At 41.8% G+C, this 23428-nt stretch overlaps 1 protein-coding gene across 1 annotated transcript in view; it reads left to right on the top strand.

The window, feature by feature from the left end:
- The window catches only part of fstl5 (follistatin-like 5), a 273902-nt gene extending 252128 nt beyond the window's left edge, over positions 1-21774 (top strand). Inside the window, exons 11-14 of the mRNA XM_010795567.1 lie at positions 8220-8369; positions 11619-11726; positions 14448-14572; positions 19597-21774. Coding sequence (XP_010793869.1) covers positions 8220-8369; positions 11619-11726; positions 14448-14572; positions 19597-20299 — 1086 coding nt within the window. The 3' untranslated portion in view covers positions 20300-21774. The remainder of the gene's footprint in view (positions 1-8219; positions 8370-11618; positions 11727-14447; positions 14573-19596) is intronic.
- Positions 21775-23428: the final 1654 nt, after the last annotated feature.

The following is a 23428-nucleotide window of genomic DNA, read 5'->3' on the forward strand; positions in this document are numbered from 1 at the left end:
CACACACCAGGCAGCAAGGGTAACAGCGGGTAAGGTTCACTGGGTGTTAAAAGCGTCGGTTCAAAGAAGGCGGGGGTACAGGACGTACGTGGTCAGCCAAGAGCTGGGTGGATGAAGTGTGAGAGTAGTGTGTGGTAAGGGCAGATGAAAGCGTAGATGTAAGAGCACTATTTTAAGGTTACTTGATGTTATGTTGACTCAGGATAGATTAAGTTGTGGATTGAAAAGAGAAAGCGTTAGCTGGTATAGTGAAAACGGCACGCCGTGGAAGTGACGTGGGATGGGGAGACGTAGAGAAGCGCTTTGGGAGGGGGAGGAGGTCGCCAGAGACTACAACAGTGACTAACAGGTAGCCCTGTATCACAGGAGTTGATGCAAAAACTAGGTGGAGGCATTGACGCTTGGTTGTAGAGGAGATTGGGTAGCGGAAAGAGGGAATCGTCGGTGCCGAGGTGATCTCTGCGTTGGTGTCGGAGTGGTGAGTGAGTGTGGCATCGTCTTTGCTAAGGTGGGGGCCGTCAGAGGCGCGGATGGAGATGCGAGGGAGATCCCAATGATGACTCGCTTATTTGGGTAGATGGGGGTTGTGTGTGTGGAGGAGTGACGGGCATAGCCAAAACCGAAGGCTGCGCATCACTCTGGGGCGTGACGCATGTAGCAGCGAAAAAAATTGTTTTGTAGAGAGCAGAGCAGACACCATTGATGTCGAGACCTATGGAGGGGGTTGAACGGAGCTTCGGAGCCGCGGGTGGTGGTTTGTTTCTCGGGGGGTGGTCTTCAGTGCAGGAGTTGAAGCACCGTCTTTTTGATCAGATTGGGACAGCTACGTGAGGACGATCTCCCGTAGAAAGACTCAGATGTAGAAAGTCACGGCGTAGTTGTGAGTGTCGTGTGTTATGCGTGTCCCGATCGCGGAGGGTTCGGAGTCGCTCGGCGGGGGGGGAGTGGGATGGGGATGAAGTAGTACGCGGTAGGGGTATAATCTGTGGGGAACCTCAGCTTTAATCGGATAGCCGTTGTAGTGTGGCAGCTGGAAAATAAGTGAATAGAGGGTATCGTTTGATCTTGGAGTTCGTGTGCCAAGGGGGGGTAGCGCAAAGTGCGTTTTCGCTCGAGGGTCATTTAGAGTGCTGTCTTTATGGACGTTGTGTTTTGGTGTTTTTGGTAAATTGTTTTGTATGGTTCAGTTAGGTGTGTGTGTGNGAATTAAACAAATAAATAAAAACAAGGATAATTGTGTGTTATTGTTGAGTAAATAACAGTGTGTTATTTAGAAAAGAATAACAAATTAGAAGGAAAAATAGATTTAAAAAATAAAGATTTCAGTATTCTGAGGCTCTGAGCCCCGTTTCTTTTCCTTGCGGACGGCAAAAAAAGTCTGACATTAATACAATTTAGGTTCTTGTGTCTGATTGGCTGGGCGGAATGCAAACCACGCCCCGTCAAACTCCCAAAAACGTTTGTGAAGCCGCCATTTTATTATCGTTATTAGCATTAGCCCAGCGCAGAAACGCAGAGAGACTAACTTATGTCAACACAAGATAAAACATGGGAGCGGTGGAGATGAGGAGGTGTCGGCATTCTGGCCGTTTACTCGGAAGGGGAGTCCCAGCAGCTTCTACTGAAGCCAGTCCCTAACTCCGGGGACTTCCGGCCGGGGATTTTGGGCGGCAGTATACGCCGTGAAGTTGTTTGCGGCCTGCCAGTAAACCCAAAGCAGAAGAAGGAGAAGTGACGTCAGCGGCTTCATTTGCCTAATCCACCCCCAGGAACTAATATCCGGTGTGAACGCGATCTGTACTTAGTTCATGAGAACTAAAGAGTTCTCAGGAACCTTTGTGGGAAAAGTACTTGGTGTGAACGCGCTTATTGAGAGAACCTGCAAGATCTCTATCTGTAAATAGATTACATTACATGTCATTTGTTAAGACACTTTTATCCCGACTTACATACTCAATACTGTGGACAATCCCCACAGGAGCAATTTGGGGTGAAGTGTCTCAGGGACACAACGACATGCTGACTGCAGTGGGGTTTGAACCTGTGACCCCCTGATCCGAACACCTACGCACAACCCACTGCGCCACACGCGTAAATGTGTCATGATTTGTTTGATATGATTTCAACGAGTTTGGAAATCTTTATACAAATAGCTCATTAGGGTGTGGCACCTTTTACCACATGGAATACGAATATTTTCTTTAATGAAAATAATGTATGTTGTGATCTACAAGTCAAATGACATGTTCCTTTGTGGATTTAAGGAATGCGTAGTTTTCATCAAACAGAGATGAAAGACATAGAACATAGAGAAAACAATTATAATACTAAAACACCAAAGTGCCATGAAGCTATTCAAAACTATTTGAAAAGTTGTTTTGTTTTTGTTCAGCTTTATGTAAAAAGGGGCTGCACACATAGGGTGTTGCAGACACACAATATAGACAGTTAAAATGTGTATGTTTTGAAAGAAGGGCTGCACAGAGAAGTCGGTGCAAACAGATAGATAATATAGAAATGTCACATTATAAAGTTGTTATTGTGTGTTGCCTGTTAAACAGTTAGCCCTATACACATCCAGCAGACCCAGAGCAACATTAGCATTCCTTATGCGTCTTGTTTATGGCCGCCTTGTAATTCCAACGTTCTCTCTCTCACTCTTAGCGCTGTTTGTTTACGGTCTTCCCTTGCTCCTGAGGGATATATCTGGCTGTTCGGTGGGTTTATCAGAATTATTATTTATATGGAAGCTGCTGCTGTTGATCGGGGTCAGACTAAACCGAACCTTTTAAAGTTTAACACCAAATGAATGACCTGAAAGATGCTAAAGGGTTTGTCATTACAAGCAACCCCTTTCTTATAATGCGGAGTAAATGTTTCTGTACACTTTAAAACTATTGATTAGTGCAGATTTAAAGTGGGAGCTTAATTATCTGCAGAGGTCTCCTCCTCTCCAAAACAAATGGTGAGAGCTGGTTAAACGGAAAATAGAGCAGTTGTGCTTCTTAAAAGATATGTGTTTTCCACGTGAACCGGTATGAGACAGCTACTAGCTAAAGGCCACATTTGCTCACGTTACTTCTCAAAAAAATAAGAGTTTTCTGATTACTTAAATCCTACCTTGTTAAAAAGTAAAGTTATATGTGACAAGCATAACGAGGTCCAAAAAGGTAAAAAAAAGTACGCCCTTAAAGGGCACTAAATGAAATGTACCTTTAGCTTAAAGGTCCCATGTCATGGCCATTTCTACTGATCATATCTCCTTTGTTGAGGTCTACTAGAATAGATTTATATTCTGCAATGTTCCAAACTCACATTGGTTTCTCATACAGCATCTCTGTATAGTATGTGTATTCACTCTCTGTCCTAAACGGCTTGTTGGAGCTCCTGCCCCCCCTCCCTGTGAGCCCAGTGTGCTCTGATTGGTCGGGACGTTGCGAGGCTCGTTGCTGCGAGGAGCGGACAGGTTTCCGGGTTGGCGATACAGCGAGAAACAGCGAAACTCATCCTGACCACACAAACACTCACAGCCGAAGTAAAAACAATAAGTGTGGCTTGATATTTAGTAAGAAAAAGGTTTATAACGCTGTGAGAATGGGTCTGCGGAGAGCATTTCTCCGCCATCCCAACTCGTCTATTACCAGCGTTCAGGGAGCTCTATGCAAGTCAATGGGGACTCCCTGTTAGTTAGCCAAGGGATCCTGCTGTGTGAGGTGCTCCGCGGATTGGACCATTTGCATAAAAACCTTCATAACACAAAGGGGACGGGTAATAACTGGAAAAGCATGACATGGGCCCTTTAAATAGATTTAGTTTTTCTGGGTTTGAAATTTGTTATATATACATTTGGAATAATCTAAGTTTAAATCAACATATTATAAAACATAAGACTAGTTGTTCTTTTAAATGTTCATGCAGACATGTGATATATTACCCGTATAATGTAATCACTGATTCAGCCGACCTGATTTCCCCGGGCAGATCGTCACAAGTTCTTCTGTCTCGTATTGCTAGCTCCAGAAAACGAAGCCCAGTGGACTCGGAGGCCACCGTACACCGGTGTGTTTGTTATTTAAAGACCACATGCAGTCAGAGGGGGTTTCACCTCTCAGAGGAGTCTTTACACCCAGCCCCCCCCACCAAAACACAGTTTATCCCCAAAGCCTCTTAGCAGAAAAATATTCAAAGCGAGTCGCTGATGGATACCTGTTAGATTTACATGTGTTCTTGAATGGACGCTTTCCCCTGAGCAGCTTCTCATCCAGGAGCCGGCTGCTGATTGGATGGCTGTTATACATGAAGCGATGCCATGAATGCACAACAATCAGCGGAGCGTTCCTCCGAGAGGTCTGCTTGTATTAGGATATCAATCACTGCGAGCGCTGTGATGCCAGCTCCTGTTCTGTCATGTGGGGATTGCTTCACGAACACATGGAGCTCACGTTTCCTCCATCACTGAGGAGCATTGATTGATTTGTTTATGGTAATAGCACAGCCAATCCATTATCCTTAAGTACCATATAGAGTGTTTTACTGCGATTCACACAGTAGCGGGAAAAACACTGCGATGTCCAATTGTGGTAAAGTCGGTCAGGAAGGTATATTTGTCTTTCATCCCTCTGTGACCAATAAGAGGCGTCCATGTTTTCAAGCTGCCACAGCATTGTGTGGAGTCCTGTTTTGATGTTCAAAGGTTTTCTTTATTAGTCAGACAAGTATTGTGGGTATGTATTGAAAATGTACAATGTTAACCTGGCCTCATAAAAATGACTTTCCCAAAACCTAAATCTTATCAAATCAAAGTGCAGGGAGGAGGTTGGGGTGGATGAGAGGGTCCAACAAACATGCTCACCCAAGAGGCCGCAATTCATGTCCTGTGTGCAACCAGAAGTCAGCTTCCTAACCGTTCCTAACGTACATGCTTTAAGCCACACCCTCATGTTATACTAAATCTGAGTCGTTTTGATGCGGTTTTGTTTTGATTCAATTTACAACGTGTGTTAAAAATGAAACTCGAAACGCGGTCTATAATGCAGATTAATTATAGGAAAAAGGGTTGACGATGTACATAATACAATCTGTGTTTGGTCCAATCACAGAAAGTTTGCATTATGATCATTTAAATAAAAATACAGCATAATTGTACTTTTTTTAAATTTCATTTTAATGGGTAGACGCTGTTTTTCTTGTTGCAGCTTAACCGAAAAAAGTGCTCTTACTTTAGTTTCTTACCCATCAATTTCAACAGAAGCTTTTTCTGAGCTCCTAATTTTTCCATTGTGGTAATTCACAATTTAGTATAGAACAAAAAAAGAAAGAAGAATCAGGGTTTAATCTATAAACAATGATCAAAGCCTTCTGTCTGGTAATTATGTATTGGGTTAGGGTTATTTAAAAGATGTGGTTATTGGTTGTAAGCTTAAATTCCAATTGAGTTGTCACCCATTTGACAAACAGCACATGCTGAAATATTCTGAACCCGACACATCCCATCATACTGCAAGTTTACAGCAGTTTGGATCGAGATGTTACAGAAACACCTTTAAGAAATAAAAGCGAGTGTTGCTGCTTTTAAGTTCCACTTTCTGACATTTGAGATGTTGCCGTTTCACTTTTTACCGCAGTTTCCCTCCCCACAGATGACGTTGTTGATGTGGTGTGACAAATATATTAGTACTACAAATCATCCAGTGGCATACTGTAGCTGGGGAGAAGCAGACAACATCATATTTGTCAACACAGCTCTTTAAATATCATCCCATTTACAAGTGAGAGCAATGTAAAACCGTAGTTTATACGCATTTACGATTTCTTTTTTCCAAACAATACAGTGCAGCATTGTGTTTTCCCTGGCATGGTTCCAGTGCTGCATAATGCCGTATGTGGTATGGATTAAAGTGAATCCATGGAATATACACACAGTGCTTTTTGTCTAAGGACATTTCTATAATAAAGGGAAAATAATACATATACGCATTCCTTAGAAGCTGTCAGTCACCACATGAATCAGATATATGCATTTCCCCCACACAGTTACAGACATATGTAACACCAACAGTGAAATATTACAGCCGCCTCCGTTCACACCCTCAGCTGGGCATCAGATGTTCGATTTCTCTCTTCTTGAGGTGCATAAAGTCAGATATGTACATCCAAGCAGCACAAAATGGCCACAGCGTGGGACTGCAGGAGCTTCACGGGGTCTCAGTGACTCAACGATTACTTCAGCCGGAGCAGGGATTTCTGTACTTTTAAAAACAGACCTTCCTAACTTGTTTCAGATCTAACGCCTCGTCCACACAGCAGCTTTGAAAAAAATCTTGAAAATCTCGGAGGTCTGAAAGCTTGGGGATTTTTTGCGACCAACGCGACCAACAACCAATCACATGAATCTCCCGCCCCCGACATACAAAGCAATAGCCCGGGATTTTATGCGAGCAATATATATATATATAAACTCCCCAAACAGGCGAAAACCTACCAGTTTCACCCACTGTCTCTGCCACCTCCCTCCATGCCTGGTTCCTCCGGTTTGTATCCCGGTAAATAGTTCTGGTCGTAAAGAACCGGGTGATTTGCTACCGTAATTTCTCGTTTGGAATATGAGGAAATGAACTGCGGTCTGTCTCTCCCAGCTTGCACGCGGTTTGATTGGCTATTTGATTGGCTAGCGCTTGTACTGTCAGATTTGCATAAACGGGATTTGATTGGCTGACGCTTCCAGCTCAGCTTCAAAAGTTGAACATTGCTCAACTTTTGAATCCTGAAAATCCTGGAAATCCTGGAAATCTTCGCTATGCTTCCCCACAATGCAGTTTGGCGAAAAGCGAGGCAAAGTGACGTCACTCCCATTCAAAGTCAATGGGCAGAGAAGCGTTGGAAGATTTTTTTAAAGCTGCTGTGTGGACGTACCGTAAAACACTAAACAGATGGTGCTACAAATGGACACTGTTGACATTGTTTTGAAGCCAAAGCACTGCCATCGTTTAGTATTCTGAACAACACCACGTCTCTAGATGTTAGTGTTGCATGCCTTCCCAAATTAACCTTCCTTTCAACGGATAAAACATCAGCAGGGGGTAAACCAAAGAAGAAATGTATGATGATCAATGTTTCAATAGTGCTGCGTCGCTGCCTGGCATCATGAGGGTGAAAACGAAAAAGAAAAAAGAAAGCTGCAGTGTCATCTATTGCACGTCAAACAACAAAAAAAGGTCCAGAGATTTGTATTTACTTTCACTTGGCTTTAGGACATCCACAGAGAGGACAACAATCTGAAACAATGGGTCAGTCAGTCATTACATCTGTGGGAAAACCCTCATCACAGGTTAATTAGGATGCTAATGAGGTCAATCGTCAAAGTAAACAGTTGCAATGTTAAAAACCTCACATCACACTCGGGTCATCGGTCCACTCCTCCACCGACAGACTGATTGGACATCAATCCCCTCTGATGTCACTTTCAATCTCCTTTTTTTTCACCATGTTTTGACACTAATCATTGATCCTTAATAACATTGTGAAATTGTTTGCCTGAGAGACTAGTGGGCACCATATTGTTAATGTTTTTGTACCCGACTGGCAAAGACCTCAGAAACTGTATTTACCGGCAATCAAATGACAGATACTTTCACCCAAAAAGGGGTCAGAGCCCTGATGTAGAGGGAAAGTACCCAGATGGGTTGCTTTCATATACAGCATACCCTATGGCTGTTGTCACCCTGTGGAAAGTCATTTGACTGTGAGGTTGTAAATATGGAAGAAAGAGTTCATCCTTCAATGCCGGAGCACTCCATTCATCCTTCCTGGCCAGCAGCTCGCTAAATCGTCCTACAGGGTCTGAAGGTTTGTTTAACCAGGGGGAGGTGGAGGGGGGGGGAAAGCTCCAGAGACAGACGGCCGGTTGAGGTTCTTGTTGGCCGGGAACGTGAGAGCTGCCAGGACTGAAAGCTGAACCGTGGTATGCAGGCTTTGTGCCGTGTGGATTATATATGGACAACTAGCAGCGATTACAGAGATTTTTCAGCACCCTGCAAAGCTCATTTATCTAAGTTGCCAAGATAACACGACTCACATCAGCACGGGAGATAAGACCGCTCGTCGTAAACAACACAGAGTAACGTCTGGATAAAGATAATTGTTTTTTAATGAGATGTGTTTCCCTGTGATATGAAAAACAATTAACTGAGAATGTGCGTGTGTGTTTTTTCTTCTCCCAGGAGGAGGTGTGCCCCACCTCGCCAGGAGAGGAGGTTCAGAGGTGTGTGTGGTCATCAGCGGTCAACATCAAGGACAAGTTTATTTATGTGACGCAGCCGACCTTGGATCGAGTGCTCATAGTTGACATCCAGTCTCAGAAGGCTATCCAGGTACTGTTTGGGATAAATTGGGAAACAAGTTCCATGTCAGATTTGCCAGCTCCGCACAACAATGTTTGATGATGAGGAGTATTTCCGTTTTTTTTTTTTTTTTTTGGCCTCCATATGGGTAAAAAAAACTCAAGGTTGGAGGAGGAAAGTGTATTATGTCTCCCCATCTTATTCTAACAATCAAACCAATAACTCCCATATGTTCCCACGGCCACATTTCTTAAACACAGCATTGAAGGAATGAAGGACACTGTTTTCACAAAATGGTCCCTTTTGACTGGAGGATTCATTTTGATACAATACATTGTCCTTCACTATGATTTGAGAATGTTGAACTGCTTGCTCAAACTTTGTATTTCTTGGAACACCTTCCGCATTAGTTACACTTGCACTTAAAAGATTCTACTTGTTTTATAATTTAGTAGGATCCTCATAAATAAGAGTGAGTGCTGTAGTGTGCTGCGGACATGGTGGTTGACTTGAAACGACACATGGCTAAATAATCTTACATGTTCTTTCAGTTCCTGCTAATGATATCAGATTAGAGGCTCTACCTGATAATGATAGATGTCAAAATGTTGTTGCCATTAAGCGCTGTTCTGATTTGCAACCTTTCCGTAACAGCTTACCTTTTTTAGCAATGTAGAAAAATAGCAGCATTAAAGTTTTTAATCTGCAATTTTGCTGGTTTAAATATCAACATGTCACACTAAAATCAAGACCTCTAGTATTTGGACCTTACAATGCATACAGTCTCCTTTTATTATAACGTCAGTGTTTCCCACAGAATTTGATTCTATTTGTTGGGAGCACCGAACCCCCCCGGCAAGAAACGCCAAAGGCCCCTTAACCTATTCGGGTGGCCCACGCATCCACCCCCCCCTCAAATAAGAAAAGACATGCAAGTTCATGGCTACTGCAGACAACGTTGTTGTTGCTCTGTGTTGTGTTGTTAATGAGTGAGACACACCGGAGTTGAGGATCTGTGCGGTTTATTCTCCCAAAAATATAATTTATATAATTGAGGCATTTAGCAGACGCCTTATTCCAAAGCAACTTACAATGACCAATCACAGGGACATTCTCCCTGGAGTAACTGAGGGATAAGTGCCTTGCTCAAGGGCACACTATAGTGGCGTTCCAGGCGGGATTTGAACTCACAACCTTCCGATCATCAGCCCACCTCACTATCCATTAGACCATTTTTTTAATTGTGGCGGCCCGCCACAAATAAATCAATGTGTGTGAAACACTGAACGTGTGATGTACATTCAATCAACATTTTACATCTACTGCTGCTCATTCCATTTTCCAAAACATTAACCAGGCTGCCACTCAATAATTATTTATTGTTAAAATGTATTTGATGTATAATTGTATTTACCCACACATGTTGACTTTATGAATTTAATATAATAATGTAAAATGAATTCAGGTTTGATAAACCCCCCTACTGTGTTTTTGTTTCCACTCCAAAGCCCTGTAAGGGTATCGATCTGGAGTGCTGTTTATCCATCCGTTAGTTCACCTGCTCACCACTGACCTGACCGGTTTCATACTTACCGCTGAAGTCAGGACCTACACTTAACCGCCCCATCGATGTGGTAACCAAGTAACCCCAAGACTCACGGATACAGTAACCTGGCAACCCTTCATAGATATTTTAACAACTGCAGCAAGAAGCAATTCCTCTAAGTCTCTGCCTCCCTGCAGCACCATTTATTTTCCTGAGGGAATTTTATATTTGCGAGGCATTCTCAGGAAGGAGCTCCTTTCCTACACAACAACATTCAGCACATTTCTAGCGAGCAGCGCCGAGTTAAATCCTGGGTGTCAGTACATTTCGGGGAGTGCCATGGTAATCCAGGGCTGCACAGATCCCTGCAGATGTTCCTGACACCGTGTTGGCTGTTTACAGATTGCCAGCCTCTCGGGGACCTGCCAGTAAACAGGTTGGCTCCCAGAGACTGTCACAGGCTCATTATTCAGGTGCCTGGAGCTTTAGCTTCATCGCATTATATTAGCAGTTGTTAATTAACGACCTGAACCCGCCTTTCGTCTGGAATGGTACGAGAGACACGAGTTTTGGCTTTCCAGTTCCAGGTTTCACTGAATTATTAATATGATTGACGTGCGTAAAGTCATAATAATGAGCAAATAGCAAAATAGCATCCTGAAATTTGTAACCAATTAAATGCTCGGTGAAGACTTTTTTTTAATGAGCAGATTGTATTTTTTGCGTGTTATTACCAATTAATTGCAAAATGCACACGGGTAAATGTTTGGCGGCGCTGTGATGAGTTTTTCCGCTCTTCTTCGCTGTCAGATCATAAAGTTACACAAACATATGGGATGCAGATCTTCATAACCTTCCTCAGCCGGAAGAAAGTTGTTAGTAAGAGAAAAGAACAACACCTGTTCCCTCCGATGACTACATGCTCAGAGATTAGTTAGGATTCAACAGATATCCTCATCTTATGTGCAATAAACCTCTGAGGAGCTGTTAGCGCTCAGTGATACAATATATATTTTGCCTAGGTAAACAATACTATTAGTGCTGCGAAGCAAATAGCAAAGAAAGTAAGTCAAAGGGGATTGTGGGAATACAGGCTGGCAATAATTTTCTTTTAAAAAAGATGATTGCTTTCTCTCGCTGTTGTTAGCTACTGCATGCATGCTTGTCCCCTGTGATCTGCCTATTCTCTTTGAGCTGTCTGCTTTCAGGTGGACATAATGCATGAGGAGGGCTTTCTGTCACATGCGACTCATCCATTGTTCTCTCTGAGTATTGCCGCCGTGTGTCGGATAAATACTGAAAGCCATTATTTCAGTGTGGTGAAGAAATTGTGTCTGTCACCACTTGATTTGCTATGCAGCTCGACAGCAAAAACACCTTCTACGTAAAAAGCCCACCTCCACACAGCCTTGTTAAAGGAGCGCCGCTCCTGTCAACCCCTGATGCATTAGTTTGCAGCAAAACTTTCCAAAAGCATTACCACTGCACATCAAAGAAGGATCTCTTCAAAAGCAAAGTCTAGATTGCCTTGAATTGTTATTCTGTGGACCTGCTGTCTTAAAAGGCTCAGTTTGGTTTGATCGTGTGTGTGTGTGTGTGTGTGTGTGTGTGTGTGTGTGTGTGTGTGTGTGTGTGTGTGTGTGTGTGTGTGTGTGTGTGTGTGTGTGTGTGTGTGTGTGTGTGTGTGTGTGTGTGTGTGTGTGTGTGTGTGTGTGTGTGTGTGGTCCCATCAGACTTTCAGCACCGACCCTTATCCCGTGAAGCTTCACTACGACAAATCTCATGACCAGGTGTGGCTGCTGAGCTGGGGAGATGTGGAGAAGAACTTCCCCACTCTCCAGGTGAGTCCACCATTTCCTGAATAAAACCCCACATGATATGTATCAGTATCTCTGCAGAGATGTATCCCTGTGAAAAGGCAGAGAATGAGATACTCAAGCACTGATATGATGACGTTCAGCATTGTCAGGATTTGATCAAAAGTGAATTTGCAAAGGGCTGGAATATGTGTGTGTGTCTTCTTGACAACATATCACAAAATATGTTAATTATTTTCACGAGTGATAACACATTTCCATCGCGACCAAAGTGATGGCTTTAGATTGCAATGTCCTACAAATATTGAAAAACTCAAATGTTTCAACTGATTCACCATCTAGTGCTGTTAACAATATCAAAATGTTGAATTCTTTATTTATCAAGGTCAAGCCATTGGAAACACAATAATCAGCAAATTAAATCTTACTTAACATCAACAATACATCTTTCATTACAAGTATTAATCAGAAATGTAACTAGCTCAACTAGTTTGGCATCCTTGCTTAAAGAGTGACACAGAAATAAAGTTTCCAAACTCAAATTAATTGTATCTTCTTAAACAGACCTGTGAAAGATTTTAAACGAATGTGAACAATACTCAAAGCTGTTTTACATTAAAAGTCTAAGGGAAGAGTTTATTGTTTAGGAAATAGAAAAGTCACATTTGAATGATTGTGTAGGACATGGACACTTTACTGATCTAACAAGTCAGCAGGTAAACATGGAGGAGGGTTTGATTTTGCATCAACTGAGGAAATGAAAAATAAAAGCCTGATTCTCTCTGGCACAGAGATAAACAAAGGACAATTCACTGCTAAACGCTAGAACATCAACAAGACCAATTACCCAGCATAGCGGTCCACCATAGTGGTCACATCAATGATAGCCGAACAGGGAAATAGTTGAATATTTATATATGTTTCAGCAGGTCAAAATCATGGTTAGAAGTCATATAATGTTATCTTAATATTGGTGTAAACAACTTCATGTTGAATAGAAGTGACCTTCCTTACACTTACAGACTGTGTCATCCTGATACAGATCTGAAGATCATGCTATAAATAGAATCAATAAATATGTAATGAAATGGTAATACATTTCAAATAAAAACATATTTTTCTTCCTCTGAGGCTCATCTCGATGCAGCTCGAGTGGTTTTACTTACTGCTTTTCATCGCCTGCACACAAATTCATAAAGCAAGGTTTGGTCTGTGGAAATTAGCTTTGTGTATTGTGGCACAATCAAAGCAGACCTGCACACTGATCACATGTCTGCTCTGCATGCACAAGTGTTATTTAGAAAGTGGGGACAACAGCACACACTCTGAAGCTCACACACCTCAGAAATAAGGGAAAAGACTGAGGGCTTGTATCTCACATCAGAAATCTACATAATAGCAATAAATGAACTGGTCACTGCTTTTAAAGAATGACAATCTTACATGACATCAAAAATAATGACAAGTATTCCTTTAAGCTTATTTTAGCAAAACGTTTGGCATTGCTTCAAAAGGGACTCAAACGATTAAGTCATGACGTGTACTGATTTGAATAGATTAACATCATTATAAAAAACATTTCACATCAGTCGACAAGCGCTGATTACAATCAATCAAAAATGATTTCTTTACATAGACTCTGATATAAAGGTTTGTCAACAAAACAATGTAATAGTTATACAAACACAATGATTAGTTACGTTCTCTCTTTATTTTACCTGCAACAACTTTTTCTCAGCAACACAAGTACAGTTTATTTCAAATCACCCGAAAAATGACTGTCTTCTCCGGGGACTAACTATTCAAATGACCAGATTTTCCCTTTGTCCCAATATGGAATGAATGTTGCAGTAATCATTGCAGCCTCTCAGGGATTTCCAATCCTGGATTTGTTTTTCTTGCTTGATGAGAGGCGCTTAATAATCACTTTCAGTTCACTGGGTAAATATTTGGAGAGTGACACATTTCCAATTGTTTAAGCTCCAGCATATTTGGAATGAGATAAAGTGCTGATATCCATAGTGCGACAAAAACATATATAATTTAAAGAGGCCCTATTTATATGTTTCCGCTTTCCCTGTAGAGAGTGTTATGTAGGTTTGTGTGCATGTGAATGGTCTGCAAAGGCTACAATTATATGTAACACTTAGCGCTTCTATTGGCTAGCGCTCCAACACATTGTGCGTGATAGGCTAAGAGGCGGGACATCTCTAAGCGGTTGACAAATCACAACAGAGCCAGCCAGCTAACCAATCAGAGCAGACTGGGCTCTGGTTTCAGACAGAGGGTGAAAAGAGGTGCTGCAGCACAGGCAGGATGAGAAAAATAAAGAGCTTTTTGAACATTAAAGCATGGAGACAGTAGAGGCACTAAATACTGATATACACCTGAACATCAGCAGAATAAGACCTCCTCAGTTATTGTTTAAGATATGTGATCATGATCTTTTCTAAGCTGTATGTTAATTACTGCTGATACTCCAATACAAATTTTACCTAAACTCATTTTAAGTTTTTTTCTTAGCAACACATGATAACCTCATAATAATAACTCTTATCATGTAAATGACCTAATAAATGCCTAGTTTTTCCTTTTTAACATTATGATATGTATATTCAACTACAAGAACTCATAAGCTACACGTTATAAGCTACAGTGTGACTTAAAGACTTAAACCTGCAGCACTGACTGTATTCATCACGCTCATATTTAACGCCCACCTTCTTCTTCGTTGGTGCTCACCAGGTGATCAATCAGGCCAGTGGGCGAGTCTCCCATCACACGGTTCACACGCAGCCCATCGGCAGACGCTTCGACCGGGTGGACGACTTCTTCCTCCCCGCCTCCAGCCTCATCATTAACCACATCAGGTGCGTCCGGCAGGATCCAAGAGCGCTGCTAATGCAAATTGATTTGCAAATTACATTCACCCCATTGGCATTTCATTCAATTTTTTTTCTGCTAGGCTCAATACTGTGATAATGATTTGGACGGGCATTTGGTGTGAAACTGAGCGTGTGTGCCGCTCTGTTACGGCGTTAATGGGAGTTTTTTGGAGAACGGCCCAGCGGTCGTCTGTGCTGAAGAAACCGTAGCCAATCACCTGGAAAAGATCTAAAAATAAACCCTTAGTTACATTAGCTGTGGAATTAACTTTTTATATCCCATTTTAAAATCCAGAAGCCAGTTACTAACACTGATCCCCATAGAACATGTTCTTGATTAAAAATGTATCACATCGAAGAAACAAATCTATTTCTTAGAGCTGCTTTCGTGCACACTTCTCCAAATAGACACAGAAAGGTTGTTTGAGTTAAGCTTCACACACCACTTGTTATTGTTTTGCTATCAGAATAGTTAGATCTAAGGGATGAACACTTTCTCTGAGAAAAAGTGAGCGAAGGTTAAAAAATCAAAACAACCTTCAACATGAGAAGCTTTCAGACAGATTAGGTTTTCATAAGACTGATCTTTAAGCCACAAAGACTACGGCTAATGCCTATTTGCTTCATTCATTTCTTAGTCTTCAAAATGTCAGGTCATAATGGCACATTTGCAGATATTTATTCGCCATTTTCTTTTTTGGTTTTATGTTGTGAGAAACCTGAGTGCTGTGGAGAATGTTCTCATTGTTTGAGCAAACTACTGTAACCAGCTATGTTTCTAACACAAAGGTAGGCAGTGCAATTATGTTGCTAAGCACCAGCATGATGAGTACATGCAGCAGTAACTCAGCTCTGGCTCGTTTCAAAAGCCATGCAGATTTGTGTTTGCTCGTTCTTTAAAAGTACATACACACACAGTTTTTATAAACTTAAAAAAACTGAATTAAACAGAATGTGAATAGCTGCTGGCATTTTTCTCTTAAACATTATCAGAGACACATTGATTGAATCGCAACACCTCCTCAGTGGTGATGCTGAGGTTTGTTGGCATATGGTTAGAGGCAGGTTCTTTTCCCAATAAAAGTAATTCAATAGGCCATTAGTGCACTTAGTCTTGCATTAATTATTTATGTTTATTGCCCCAATTATAAAGCTATATGTTTCCACAAGGGGACAGTGGGCACTTTTCCTCCTCTGACATGTCAGTTAGTCGAGCACAGAGATGCTGCTGAGGTCGTCTCACTCAGGTTACACTTGGACAGTAAAGTCGGTCCCTAACGTTAGACTGAGAGTCCAGGAACAAGCAGGAGGTCTGCAGGACTTCCGGATGTTAACGTTCCCCTAGTGAGGGTCCAGGGTGGTGTGGGGGGTTTTCTGCCTCGGCTGTAATCAGACCCAGTGAGACCTGCAGGAAACAAAACAGTGGTGTTTGGAAATTGCCATCTTTACCGACTAGTTGCTCATCAAAAACTCTTAGAAAATATATTTTAACTGCTACTGCCAGGTCCATTCAAATAAGTTTAAGTGGCAACCTAAAGAAATACTTTTACATTGTTTGAATGTTTTGCATCTTACATTGGTCCGCTCATTGCCTGGTAGTTGATGTATTCACCTTTACAAGCATGAAGACCAAATAGCAACTTTAACTGGTATTAGGTCATTTTGTCACAGAAGTGTTTGTATTTATTTTACAGAAAATGACAAATTATTACGTTTAGTAGTTTAGTCAGAAAACTGGAAACATTGCCATTGTAACCTTTCAAAAGTTTGACTGTATAAATTCTAAAGATATTCATTTTACAGCAAATTCTCATTATTTCGAAGCTATTAAAAAAAACGTACTTACAGTCGACCAAAAAAATTACAACCGGCACCAAGTAATGTAGTCCACACATTACACTAGTCCTGCAATATGCACAGCTTTCTGAAGTGTTTCTTCATAAAGTACATAAAACGGTTTATTTAGCCCGTACTGCAGAGGGATGTTTTCTTGGATTGTGTCAAAGTTATAGAAACGTTTCCACCTCATGTCCTCAGTGATGGTTTATTCTGTCTAGCTCGGGTCTCTGTTCATGATGTGATTCGCTGCATTATGCCGAGGCAGATGGAGGAAGCACATTTAGTTTAGAGTTGGCTCTGCATGTTCCAATGTTGTTCCAAACTCATCATTTAGACTTGTTTACACGGTGACATAATCTGTATATTTACTCTGAACATTCAAAAGTATACAGCTGAAGTACACATAGAGCTTTAGATCAATGTGTGCATGCATGTTGTTGTTTTGCAGAAACTTGAAGCTGAAACGTCCTGCCCCGTGGGCCAGATTTGTATATTTCCGGGTCTTGTACCCAGACAGCCATTTGTCTGTTGGCAGGAACGCAGCATTGATTAGACGATTTAGCAACATGAGCAGAGTGTGAGCAGCAGACATATATTCAGCAACTTCCGGGGATTGTTTAATGACTCTGGATTCCCTCAGCAGCAACTATAAAGCAAGCAGGAACTTCTGGGGGCTGTCATCCATTAAACCATCGACCTACATTACATGTCATTTTTTTATGAACTCTGCATGTCAGCAGAAAACCCTGTTGTTTATTATTTGTACTCGCTGTACAGCACCCTGCACCTTTCCTCCGCCTGCCTCACGAGTCACAACAAGCCGGGGGAGATGTTGATTTGTTGTTTTTTCACCAGCTGAACAAGAATTGCTGTGTTACCGATATTTGTAACTATGCAGCAGTTATCGTTCTATTCCCTGTTTATTAATTTAGCCCTCAGGAGCTTTAACTGGACTGCAGACCAAAGTGTTGAGACCCAGTCACTTTGTAAAGTGAAAATATTGTCATGAATATGTGTCTTTAGTTAAACGTAGCCCTGTTGTCAGAGCAGGGGGAATCTTTCATGTATTAATCATCGGCACAAAAGACAAACAGCAGCTGTCAGTTTGCTGAGAGCAATCTGCATCTGCCAACCAAGCAACCCAGCTGTGTGTGAGGCCAAACAATGTCTGATTATTAATTTACAATACATGAAAACACATCCTGCTGCTGGTGAAAATAATCTTTTCATAGCAGGATCAATGCAGCATTGACCTTTAACTTCCAAGCATGTTGCAAAATATCACAGTAAGTGTGTGCTGCCCAGTGATCTGTCACAACAGATTACATCCAATCCATGGGAAAGCTTTCTCAGCAGAGTTTGACGGAGCGGGAATATTGGTCTTTAAATCCACAGTGGAGTCGGGTTTAAACTGCACAGGACATTTAAAAATAAAAGAGTGTTTGTCTTTTGGAGCTTTTTATAATGATAAAGGTGGGGTAAACTACAATCAAGAACATGATAAGTGTCAGAGCGCTTGTGTTTGGATTTATTCCAACTGACAGATAACAGTCACATAAAGCCAATTTGGTTGGTTTTCACATAAAGTCAAGACATACAACCTCCTCGTTGTTAAATGTTCTATGTCATTCACAGCATTATTAAAGCGGCACACACAGCCTAGCTATATAAGATATAGGGGAGTCGTGTAGAAAAGCAGAACCCACAACCCTGGATTCTCCCTCAGGTTAGCACCGTTAGCTAAAAGCAAATCATCAATTATAGTTTTCTATTTTAAATGCCTTCATTAAGTTCCATTTCTTAAGTGTAAACAAAGGAGAAATATTCTAATACTGTTCAAACAAGCTCACCATCATTTATAGCGGATGTTTGTGGGAAATCACAGAACTACTGCAACTGCAAGAAATCCTAACACACTCTTTGACATGCCAGAAACCCACCAGATAGTCCAAGGACAACAATTCTTCGAAAGGGTAAAGACATTTGGAATACAATTTGGACGTAATCCGAAAAGCTTCTACCTGGCATCACACCATTTTAAAGATCACCTTTATATTCTCCGCATTTTTGTCTGAATCAGCTCAGCGCTGCCTCCTGTCTGGACCCAGTGGTCAGAACGATCTCTGGATCAATGGCTCCCTCCGTGGGGATAATAATGTGGCTTTCGAACAGCCATTTTCTGTTCGCAGGTACAGACAGCTAGGTGTTCAAATGGCATGAAAAATGATGAATGACGGCAAGATTGAAGTGGCTGTCAGCATCGATCAGTTGGTATTCCCATTTAATTGAGGCCTGCCGGCTCCTTGCATATTACCCGTCTACTTGTTCAGCTGTTAAAAGATAATGTGCCATTAGGATTCTTTGGGTTTTTCTAATGAATAGTTTTCCCACTGATCCATGGCCACATATAAAACTGCAATAATTCTATTAGAGGGGAAAGTGTAGATGATGCTAGGCTGTCAATGTGAAGATTGAAAGGGACCACTGCTATTAGTTTAATGGATCTCTCAGATAACTTGGATTGTTCCCTTAACATCTGCCAGTCTAACAATACCAAGCGAAAGTGATAGGTACTTTAAGTTGATATGTGCATTTATTTTTAAGCAAAATGAATCACTACTTTTTTTTCTGGCACATTCCTGACTTATAAGTGGATGTTCTAACACAATGCATGATTGCTTTTACTTTGGCGTCTTGTCTAAGAAGAGTGTTGTTGCACACAATTAAAATGTATTTTTAGTTCATTGTGTTTCTTGTGAAGTGTGGCTGTCCGGTTTAATTGTTAGATTCTCTTAAACACTTCAGCCAAGGTTAGATTTAAGAGGTAAAATGTTTCCCTTTCGACCGTCTTTGTTAAGAATGTTAAGCATGCTAGGTAGCACTAAGCGGAGATGATGGGATGGCGGTATTTTACTCATTAAATGATCAGATATGTTTAAAACATAACATTGGATATTAAGGATCATTCTCATGGATCTCTTCACAAAATTCGATGGCTCTCGATCCAATATATGTTGGACTTGTTCTGGACTAAAGATGTCATTCAATCGATTGCCATCTCTAGAGCCATGATGTTAACATGGCCGAAAATCTGTTACAATTTCGCCTTCACAAGAAGTCAAAATGTGATATTGATTAAATAATTGTCTCTGTTTTTCTCTTGCCTACAGATATGGCCTCATCCTTCACAGAAATGAGCCTGTCCTCCACAAGATCGACCTGGAGACCATGTCCTATGTGAAAAACATCAGCCTACGGGAGTTCAACTGCATCCCCAAGTCCGTAGCCTACACACACCTCGGCGGTTATTACTTTGTCAACTGCAGGCCCGACTCCACCGGCGCCTCGCAGCCGCAGCTCGTCGTGGACAGTGTGACGGACAGCTTGATCGGACAGAACGGAGACGTCACCGGCACGCCGTACGTGTCTCCGGACGGCCACTACCTGGTAACCGTGGACGACCGCGACGGCCTGATGAGGATCCAGGTGATCTCGGAGCGCGGAGAGATCCAGGAGCCCTTCGACATCCACACCAACCTCCACCTGTCCGACCTGGCCTTCCAGCGCTCCTTCACCGAGCTCCACCAGTACAACGTGTTCGGCAGCTCGGGACGCCAGACGGACGCTCTGTTCGTGGAGCTGAGCAGCGGCAAAGTGAAGATGATCAAGAGCCTGAAGGAGGCCACCAAGGCGTTCGAGTGGCCGTGGAGCGGCAGGAACAGGGTGATGGCCGGCAGCGGTCTGTTCGGACAGTACCTCATGACCCCCTCCCGAGACTCCCTCTTCGTTCTGGACGGACGGCTCAACAAGCTCAACTGCGAGATCACCGACGTCCTCAAAGGCAACGTGGTGGTGTGGGTCGGCGAGTCTTAGAACGCCCAATGAGCTTTGTTTCACTCAAAAGGTACTGTTGCACTGAATTCTGTTGCAGATGTTTTAATTTTGTGGGAACGTGATAGTGGATACAACAGATTCAGAAACCAAATTGAAGATTTGTATAAAAAGAAAAAACACATGAGGGAGTAATTGATTGTTAATGTCTTAAAGCCAAGTTAATCATGGGTGGTTCACATTAAAGTCAACATAAAGTTATTGCTGGTGATCTTTTTCAGGAAAATTGGTAAACATGTGCAACGTTGCATTATTATTCACAATTGGTTATATTTAGTGTGTGGGAATGCTGTAGATAATCTCTGAACAAAACTAATATCTATCTGAATTGGCAGAAATAGATATATATCTATGAACTGTATATGTGCGAATTTACTCTTGTACTTTTAGTTTTCCCATCCCAACTTTTTCCTGTGCCTTCAAGGAAAATTCCCCTCCGTCAGAGGAATTAGCGTAATTATTCCCCGTGTGACTGCCGACTGCACCTCGTCCTTTGACCCTCCATTCGTGGTGAGCGTGGTTCCTCACAGACCCAGTGCTCTCGTCTCTCCGCCCGTCCCTGATTCAGTCTAGTTAAAACGAGCCCTCGCTGTGATCCTATCCCGTTTGAAGTGGACATTACGCTCTGTAACCTTTAATCCAAAATGTATAACCAGCGTTGGTCGGTTCTGAATGATATCTTTATTGTTTAAAATGAGAGTCGGTGGCAGTGTTAGTTTAATCGTACCAGCTTTATACACTCCACATTGTGAAACTAGGGATTTAGAGCACTAGTGTGTGGGAAGAAAATCATAACTTTAACATCTCTGGACCAAAAGAAAAGAAGATAGGAAAAGCATTTAGAGTGAGCTTTTGATGACATGCATTTGCAGCATGTTTCGATGTGAAGTAATGAGGGTGGGGTTGTATTTAAGTAGAGGGTCTTTGACACGTAGCCGGAGAGTGAAGCGGTTTCCTAGCTGGACATATTTCTATGCATTTTCACCCTAGCACTCTGACTCTGTGAATCACAATGGGCAACTGTATTCAGATTTAGTAAGGACTTTTGAGTTGTACAGATTATATAAAGTCATTCCGTCTCTCCCGTTTAATCTTAACTCGTATATATTTTAATTTGATTTCCAACCTTTAAACCCGACTGTACTGCACTGCTGATGATGACCTCTGACCATTTCTCTCTATTTATGTTCTGTACATAGCGGTGGACTGTGAGTCCATTACTTTCCCATTGTATGTACAGATTGACCCAGGTTCTGTTCATAATCAACACTCTCCTTTTTAAGAAATGAAAACACAACACACAGCTTTCATTATCTGCATCCTGTACGGGCACCTTGTGATCACTATCACCGCTTTCACCGCAACATAGCCATGTCTGTATGTTCCTTCATGTGATTGTTATTTATATAGAGAAAACACGCTTGTCATTTTACCCAACAATAAAAAATAGACCATGAAAGAAAGTGTGTTATTGTTTCTTTGTTTCCTCATTACATCCTGGAACACAAATCACACATTGACACGTTTCCTTTAGGAGTTAAAACAGCCGGTTGCCAATTATTATGCTTCAAGAACAAGGTCAAGGCTCAGTTGTGCCTTCGGGTCTGTGTATCTTGCAGAGGCATGACGTATAATTGTAATTAGCAAACAGAGAAAAAACAATTGTTAAACATGAAGATCTCTAACCTTAATCACAAAGAGAGCAGGGCATGCAGCATGGGCAGGGACGTGCACAGGTAAGGGCTAATGTTGCCCGGGCAACGGCCCGTTTGGCCTTTTTGGCTGACCTGCCCCTCTGGAGAGAGCGAGAGTTTGTGGTTGCCGAAATCAACATGATAAGCCCAGTATTGTACGTCTCGCTGCGGGAAAATCACACTTTGTCAGCGCTGTCATCTGCCGGTGCGTTAAGACCACCTCAGTATCGAGAAATTTCATTTTGGAAACTTGATTTTGAGTTTGTTCTCATGGCGTTAGGGTATAAGGGACAAACCAAGGGACTTACTTCCCTCTTTGATACGCGTCGGATTATTTACAAAAAGAACACATAAATATAGCCTAATACGTTGTTGTTATGTGCTTCCTCTCTTCCTGTGTCCTTTCATCTGTAAACTCCCCTCAACGGTGCCGTTCGCTCTCTTTTCTTGATCGCCTTCTCACGGGTGAACACTTCACTGCCCCGCTTCATTGTAGGATTTCTGCCATTTCTCTACCACTTCAGTTTGACCATCTCTGTTACTAAGTTATGGAATACTAAATAAATAAGTAATTGTACCTTACTCATAAAGAATGATAAGAATAAGAATAATGCGTATTGAACTGGTTTCATTAANGTAATGCTGAATGAAAGAGGGTGCAGCTGCCTTTATTCATAACTGCAGCTGCACTGCGACCCTGAGGGATCAAGCACAGACACAATAACAATGAAAACTGCTGCATACAGATTATTTTTGTTTTTGCAACCTCGTGTGAATGACCGTAATAAACGGACCTTTGTCTTATTGAAAAGAAAATGTTGGACCTTTAAGATTTGTATTTGAGTACCCCTGCACTAGGTCTTTGAAAAAAAGTCTGAGAAGTAAGTCATACAAATATAATATTATTTAAAATAAACGAGTGGCATAAAATGGCATGGTATAGTATGTCACAAGAAATGCCAGAGTAACTTAAAAGAAACCATGTTATACAGTGATTTTTTTTAATGAGGTCTTTATGACAGACCTTTCTTAAAGGTAGGGTTGGTAAGAATGGAGAAACCAGCTCGAGTGCGCTAGAATTTGAAAAGACACAACCGGAAAAAATCTGCCCCTTCCTTCAGACTTCCTTACAGAGCCCCTCCTCCAACACACACGAACGCGCACATGACCAATGAGGGCACGAGATAAGTTTGTGCACAGATGGAAGGCTGACAGGCAGGTAGGCCATCCAGTTATTTTAGCCGGGCCGGCTCAGATGATTGGTCGTGCTTTTTACAGCGCCACGGCTTCCACAGATGACATTTTCTTATGTATTTATTGTCAAAGCATTTAATGTATTCATTGCTATCGGGATGTTAATGCATTCCATGGAATATAACAAAAAGTATTTCTGAAGTAAATTACCTACCCAACCTTT

Source organism: Notothenia coriiceps, unplaced genomic scaffold, assembly GCF_000735185.1.
Source record: "Notothenia coriiceps isolate Sejong01 unplaced genomic scaffold, NC01 NC01_scaffold00037246, whole genome shotgun sequence".
In the NCBI taxonomy this organism is placed as follows: domain Eukaryota; kingdom Metazoa; phylum Chordata; class Actinopteri; order Perciformes; family Nototheniidae; genus Notothenia; species Notothenia coriiceps.